General features: G+C 33.7%; 1 protein-coding gene across 6 annotated transcripts; it reads left to right on the top strand.

Moving 5' to 3' along the window:
* Positions 1-1,472: 1,472 nt before the first annotated feature.
* CycY (cyclin Y) lies at positions 1,473-7,364 on the top strand. 6 transcript variants are annotated; one of them, XM_075297926.1, is made up of 4 exons: positions 1,473-1,667; positions 1,777-1,887; positions 3,591-4,648; positions 4,715-7,364. In XM_075297926.1, the coding sequence occupies exons 3-4, from the start codon at positions 3,928-3,930 to the stop codon at positions 5,095-5,097; spliced, it is 1,104 nt and encodes a 367-aa protein (XP_075154041.1). In that variant the 5' UTR covers positions 1,473-1,667; positions 1,777-1,887; positions 3,591-3,927; the 3' UTR covers positions 5,098-7,364. The 6 variants fall into 6 exon arrangements, with proteins under 6 accessions (XP_075154041.1, XP_075154038.1, XP_075154040.1 ...); XM_075297923.1 differs by having other exon boundaries at positions 1,743-1,887; XM_075297925.1 differs by having other exon boundaries at positions 1,718-1,887.
* The last annotated feature ends 277 nt before the right edge of the window (positions 7,365-7,641 follow it).

Below are 7,641 nucleotides of genomic sequence, written 5' to 3'. Positions count from 1 at the left end.
CAGTTCTTGAACGGCTTCTGGTTGCTCTTCACTCCAAATGCGGCAATTTTGCTTATTTACGTAGCCATTCAGCCAGAAATGAGCCTCATCGCTGAACAAAATTTGTCGATAAAAAAGCGGATTTTCTGCCAACTTTTCTAGGGCCCATTCACTGAAAATTCGACGTTGTGGCAGATCGTTCGGCTATTCATGATGAAATGTCAAAGCATACTGAGCATCTTTCTCTTTGACACCATGTCTGAAATCCCACGTGATCTGTCAAATACTAATGCATGAAAATCCTAACCTCAAAAGAATCACCCTTTATTACCACAACCCAAGTAGTACGATTGTGGATGACAGCCTTTTGTAGAAGTTGCTACGCAATCCATGATGGAGGGTACATAAGATTCGGCCTGGCCGATCTTACGGCCGCATATAAAGGGTGATTTGTTAAGAGCTTGATAACTTTTTTTAAAAAAAACGCATAAAATTTGCAAAATCTCATCGGTTCTTTATTTGAAACGTTAGATTGGTCCATGACATTTACTTTTTGAAGATAATTTCATTTAAATGTTGACCGCGGCTGCGTCTTAGGTGGTCCATTCGGAAAGTCCAATTTTGGGCAACTTTTTCGAGCATTTCGGCCGGAATAGCCCGAATTTCTTCGGAAATGTTGTCTTCCAAAGCTGGAATAGTTGCTGGCTTATTTCTGTAGACTTTAGACTTTACGTAGCCCCACAAAAAATAGTCTAAAGGCGTCAAATCGCATGATCTTGGTGGCCAACTTACCGGTCCATTTCTTGAGATGAATTGTTCTCCGAAGTTTTCCCTCAAAATGGCCATAGAATCGCGAGCTGTGTGGCATGTAGCGCCATCTTGTTGAAACCACATGTCAACCAAGTTCAGTTCTTCCATTTTTGGCAACAAAAAGTTTGTTAGCATCGAACGATAGCGATCCAACAGCATCTTTGAAAAAATACGGTCCAATGATTCCACCAGCGTACAAACCACACCAAACAGTGCATTTTTCGGGATGCATGGGCAGTTCTTGAACGGCTTCTGGTTGCTCTTCACTCCAAATGCGGCAATTTTGCTTATTTACGTAGCCATTCAACCAGAAATGAGCCTCATCGCTGAACAAAATTTGTCGATAAAAAAGCGGATTTTCTGCCACTGATTTTGGTAATAAAATTCAATGATTTGCAAGCGTTGCTCGTTAGTAAGTCTATTCATGATGAAATGTCAAAGCATACTGAGCATCTTTCTCTTTGACACCATGTCTGAAATCCCACGTGATCTGTCAAATACTAATGCATGAAAATCCTAACCTCAAAAGAATCACCCTTTACTTGTTTACTGATTATATTTTCAGTTTCAATCAAGTTTTTAATTGGATTGTATTGAAGATATTGAGTACTCATTTAATTGTAACGAGTACTCAAAAAATTAGTCAGTAACGAGTACTTGTAATCAAATACTCGTTACTTTCCCAACACTATTGTGGCAAGAATTGAAGAATTTTTTACGGTCTGTAACAATTGAATTAATTTAACTTATAAAAATGGTTTAAATTTGAAAAACGTAAGGCAAAAATTGTAAAAATAATAATTGCAAACATTATGGCAAGAAAGAAATTGTTGTGAAGCAAAAACAAAATCAAAAAAAACCAGCACATTATAAATCTGGTAAATGCAAACAAATAAATGTAAATAAAACCAACGACATACTTTTTTAGAAATACAACCCCAAAACTATTCCAGCAATATTAAAATTTTTCTTGGAAAATTTTCTAAGGGCTTAGACGTACGGCCTACAGTTTGCAGACAATTTATCAAGAACACCACCCCCACCCCACCCATCAATCGGTGACGACGGCATAGAATCAATGACACAAAAATGAATTTGGTAAGTTTCATATGCATTTTTATTTCACTTCTCCAGTTGCTATTCGAGGGGAATTATCGTCGCCAATTAATGAGATTTTATTCAGGCTTTATATGCCACAAAAAAGTGTTGGTATAAATGGCAAATATTTGATTAAATTCATTATTTAATTATGGCTTTTAAACTCTCTCAGTGGAAGTGTCGGCCTTATTTGTTCTCGTAAAGTACACAAATGCCACCAGATGATGGTGTTTATGAGTGTTGAGGTTTCCGGGAGGTAGGGGTATGTTTAGTATTTAATTAGACATCTAGATATAAAACAATACAAATTTTTAAAAATGTTGATGCCGTATACTGCTCCGAATCCCGCTCCAAACAGTACAGGCGAACGCAATTATAACGAACTCCCAGGTACCGGGATTTCTAGTTATAAACGTAGTCAAACGTGGACAATTTTAGAAAAATCGGTGTTATAAACATGTTCGATTGTATTTACTTTGAATAAGTTAGTCTCCAAATTTCCGTCACTGATATAAATTATCAGTAATTTGGCGATTTTAATGTTCGTATATTTATAAATTCATCCATACCTAATAAACGATGACTGATTTTTTCTAATTAATGCGAAGGACTGTCCCTGCAGTTTGAAAAGTGATGAAAAAATGTTCCATCTTCTCCCAATTCTGGGCCACTTACAATAACAAATTTCAAAAGATAACATAGCCGAGTGCGAATGGTGTTTTACATTACTGTTAAACCACTTGGATAAGGGACCTTCTTTTATATGCATTTTCGAATTGACTTCGGTCTCGTAAGCGTTACTGACCGCTTAACCCTCTTTTTGCTAGATGATAAAATATTCAGCTTTTGTATGCAACTTTAACTAAGTTTTTTTTTAAGCAATTTTGTTGTCTTTAGGAAGTTTCACTAAAAGCTTGCCTTTTTATGAAGGTCGCCTAAAGGCGGATTTGGGCATTAAATGTTAAGATCATTCTCGCTTATTTATTTTTAATCTACACCCAACAAAACTGCATTCTTTTTTAATTTTTGTGAAAGCTTCAAAATCCAGCCTTAGGTATTGGGCTACTCTATAATTAGTCCCTGACTGTAATAAAAAAACAATTGTGTTAAGTTGCAGTTTACTCAATCATCGTAGGACCGTTTGCATATATTTTGCATCCATAAAAAATCTGATTAGAAGGGGAGGAGTATTTGTATATTGTGCTGGGAAACACTACATATACCATATATGAAGATTTCAAACCTTTAAGCTTTTTGCGGAGATTCAGTATGTAGCTTTAACCAATGGCAGAGCAAAGCAATGGATATGTTTCGATCGAGCATTTTCTTATTTTCCAGCACGGTAGCTCCCACTTCATGTATTCTCGAACTGCCGGTTGTATATTTAAATGACATGTCCCTAATCTTTGGCTCAAAATAGAACGTTCCATGCGATAACAATATATGACCAAACATATATTTGAATCATTTATTAGGGAGAAGAAAATGCTCATGTCATTTTACTCGTGACGTGACGATGGGGTTCTGTCTTATCAGGCGGCCGAATATATTAGTAATGAGTTGTTTTCATATGCAGCAACAACAATCTTAGATCTGGACTAATACCTTTCTTGCCATATGAGAACATGTACACTTCATTTTGAATTTACTTCTTTTTAATTTTTGCATAAATTTTAATATAATTACAATTTCAATTTTTACAGATTGCAGAATCAGTGCCAAATTAAAAAGGGATCCATTTGAATTTCAAGAATATGTTTCGGTAGGGAATTTTTATAAGCACATACCCCACTCCTCGTAGTTCTACTAAGAAAAATACTAGTCATCGTAAAAATTACACAGAACCAATTCACGGAAGCACAAACTTGGAAACACTGTGCATACGTTATTCATAAAAAGAAACAAGAAAGACATCGACTGCATCTATTTGTCCAAAATAATTTTCTTATAGTTATAAATATAATAAACAAAAACATATAGACTTGTATTCGAAAGAAATCTCCAAGAAGACATATACACACATCTACATACACAGATAAAATGGGTAACAAAAATTCTTGTTGTGCCTATTCGAGTCCACAATCGGACAGGAAATCAAAGGATATACCAGTTTATGAGGAACGTCATCATATACATCAGCATACCTCGCAACATCATATTGGGGATGGCGGTGTTCATACATCTTCTACCGCTGCAATACATCACAGCGCCGAAATGGTGAATGTTTCACAAACACTTCAACATATTTCGGAGAGGGAGGCCACTGAGGGCGAAGAAGACCCTTCCATTGACCCTACAGCGGCCACCATGTTTCTCGAACGCTCGAAAGTGGAAAATGGTGGCATAACACGTAAGAGATCTCAGCATCAAATAGCACAACAAAATTCTTCAGGTGGCTTGAAAAAATCATCGTCTTGTTCCACTATTTATTTGGACGATAGCACTGTATCTCAACCGAATTTAAAAAACACTGTCAAATGTGTTTCGTTAGCCATTTACTACCACATAAAGAATCGCCAATTCGATAGACGTTTAGATATATTTGATGAGAAATTGCATCCCCTCACACATGATCCCGTTCCCGATGACTACGATTCACACAATCCCGAACATAGACAAATATACAAATTTGTGAGAACTCTATTTAATGCGGCACAACTAACTGCCGAGTGTGCCATTATAACCCTAGTCTATTTGGAACGACTTTTAACATATGCCGAATTGGATGTGGCGCCTTGTAACTGGAAACGTATGGTGTTGGGTACGCTTTTATATTAGAACACATTTTGCAATGTTCTGGCATTATTTTATTTTCCCTTGTTTTTAGGTGCCATTTTGCTAGCTTCCAAAGTTTGGGATGACCAGGCCGTGTGGAATGTGGATTACTGCCAAATTCTTAAAGACATCACCGTCGAAGATATGAACGAACTGGAGAGACAATTTTTAGAATTACTTCAATTTAATATAAATGTTCCATCATCGGTATATGCCAAATATTATTTTGATTTACGCACCCTAGCTGAAGCCAATGAACTATCATTTCCCACGGAACCCTTGTCGAAAGAAAGAGCCCAAAAACTGGAGGCAATGTCTCGTGTTATGCAAGATAAAGTGACCGCCGAAGCTTTGAAAAATGGCATTAAGAAGTGGTCATCAATGGACAATATCAGTCAAGGTGGACCTAGACGAAGTGTTGCTATTCTATCGTGATTTTTATTAGTATACTAAATGGTAAAAACAACCAACAGCTTCTCTTGACAGAGGTCGATTCCACTAACATTTTTACCATAGTCACCCGAGTAGGTTCAACTTTCATTTGCAAACCATTTATAGAAATGACGGAAACCAATTGCCAAAATTAAATCTTCTTTCATTTGTGTGCACATTTAAGTACTTTTTCTCGATATTAAGGCGTTTGCTTAGCAAAATGCTACGGAACACAAAAAAATCACAACAAAACTGAATATTATTATATTAATATATTAAAGTAAATATCAAACCGTTTTAAAGTAGTGAATAAAATACGAAATTTAAAATTCCTCACAAATTACTACTAACTAAAGCAACAACAACAACCATCAAACAAATATAATTTTCAAATTAGTTGTAAACACGAAAACGAAAAAATTCGTTTCAAACCTTTCTATAATTTCATTTACTTTTCTTTTGGCTGCTAATACAAACGAAACACGATCTAATAAAAATTACCATTTTTTCATTTTTCATATCAACATATACTTTCAATCTATATAAATAATGCTTTCGTTTTTATTATTATTATTAATATTAATTTTGTTTGTAAATTATTGTATTTCGTTGATGCTACGTCCAAAAATTTCTCGATGTAAAGATAGTATTTTTGAGTTCGGAAATGTGTCATTAAAACAATCAACTTAAAAAGTTCGATTTTGTCGATTTTGGTTGCTGCAATAATCAACCTTGTTTTTGTTGTTGTACACATATTCATAAGTTTAAATATTTATTGTTCTTAAATACTTTGGAATATTGAACCTGTTGTTAGTCTTGGTTGATAATTTTCCAATTGTCACATTCATCCAAACTTACAAATAATTTCCATTTATTGTGTTTGTACATTGTATTTTTTGTGGAGAAAATACTTGGATCTACAATAGGCCGGAGAAAGTCGAATACCATTTTTGTATTGCATCCTAGACATGCAAATTGTTGGTATTGATGTGGAATAGTCCATATATGTTCTATGTTACGTTTCTACTAAATTCTTTATATCCTCACAAGCTAAATTTTACTAATTTCGATATGGACAAATATGCTGTAAACAAGATATGTACGTCTTGAAAACTTTGTCGACAGCCAGTTGGTATTAAATTTTAAAACTTGACGTTTAGGCCGTCACGAATTCAATGTAACTAAATACCTCAATTTTTCTGTATGCGATAAGACATACAAGGTCTTAATATTTTTATATACAAGTGGAATTCATAAAACTATCTAACTACATATCTTTTTCCAAGTATATTAACGACTTTGTTCGATTTCAATATTTTTCAATTCTGAATATTTTTGAAGAGAAATTTTGACGCAGCACCAATGATTTGTATATTCAAAAAAAAAAACAAAGATGTGAAATATCCAAAAAACAACAACTTTTGTAAAAGAATTTATGTGATGTTTAATTAAAAAACAAAAACTTTTGTTTATAAATCGTTTTTTAATCCTAGTATATAAGAAAACAACTTCCTTATTAAAATAATTTATGATCAAATTATCAGATTAGAGAAATATTTTTCTTTCATCTGAAACAGAAATGCATAAAGAACAGGTTCATTGTAGTTGTAGACTTACCTGTCCAATACGACCCGTTGTGGTAAATGTCATCCCATCTTTTGCTCCTTTTCTCTAGTAAAAATAAATTAAGATTTTTCTTATAGAGACAATGCCAGGAATACGCTAAGACTTCACATGTATGTTTTTGCCTCTAATGACATGAGATGAACATTAAAGTCCAGAAAGCAATATGAAAACATGTGAACGAAATAACCAAAAATATCCAATGCCAGAAATCAATTATTATAATAAATACTATTACGAATGGAGCGTGAGTAATGTTGTAGTTTTTTAGAACGATTAAATTTTAGTAGGGAATAGTGTCAACATGAGCAAACAATTATGTCATAAGTTCTAAAGATACGGATATGTGACAAATTTTAAAGAGAAAAATGTCATTTTATAGTTTTTATATTGAACACATACACCGGAATTGTAAGGAGGAACCGATGCGTAGACGATTTTTATATGACATTCATTTGACAGTTTTCTTTTTGTTTTGTGTGTTCTAAGCAAAGCACTACATGCATACATAATTCATGAATACAAACATACCATACCGTGGCATCAATATTTATTGCAATACACACGTATTTGACGTATTCTGAAATGTGTAAATTTATTTACAAAGACAAAAAACCAATAAAAACTAAATTGATCGAAATTAAAAACTTTGTTTTTATTTAAGTGGTTATATTATTTTTTTTTTTTATGTATCAAAGTAGTAATGAAATTTAAAATTGTAACGGACTTTTGCGCTCTTTTTGCACTTCTAATTTCGTGTTTTGGTGAAAAAAGTGAACGTACCCACTTAAGGTGAGTACTATGTTCGTATTTTGCACTAAAACACTAAATTAAAAGTACAAAAATCTATATGAAAACGATTACATTTTTATAGTTTTGTGAAATAATGAATGGAAAAGATCTACAACAAAATCTTGATATTGA

The sequence above is a fragment of the Haematobia irritans genome, chromosome 2, assembly GCF_050003625.1.
Source record: "Haematobia irritans isolate KBUSLIRL chromosome 2, ASM5000362v1, whole genome shotgun sequence".
NCBI classification, from domain to species: Eukaryota; Metazoa; Arthropoda; class Insecta; order Diptera; family Muscidae; genus Haematobia; species Haematobia irritans.
The sequence above is the reverse complement of the archived record's forward strand: the minus strand, read 5'-3'. Positions and strand labels throughout refer to the sequence as shown.

Bases quoted from the DNA above. Each gene is read 5' to 3' on its own strand.
- CycY (XM_075297926.1), top strand. From the start codon at position 3,928: ATGGGTAACAAAAATTCTTGTTGTGCCTATTCGAGTCCACAATCGGAC. The intron at 4,649-4,714 runs GTACGCTTTTAT...CCTTGTTTTTAG, and splicing joins CTGGAAACGTATGGTGTTGG to GTGCCATTTTGCTAGCTTCC.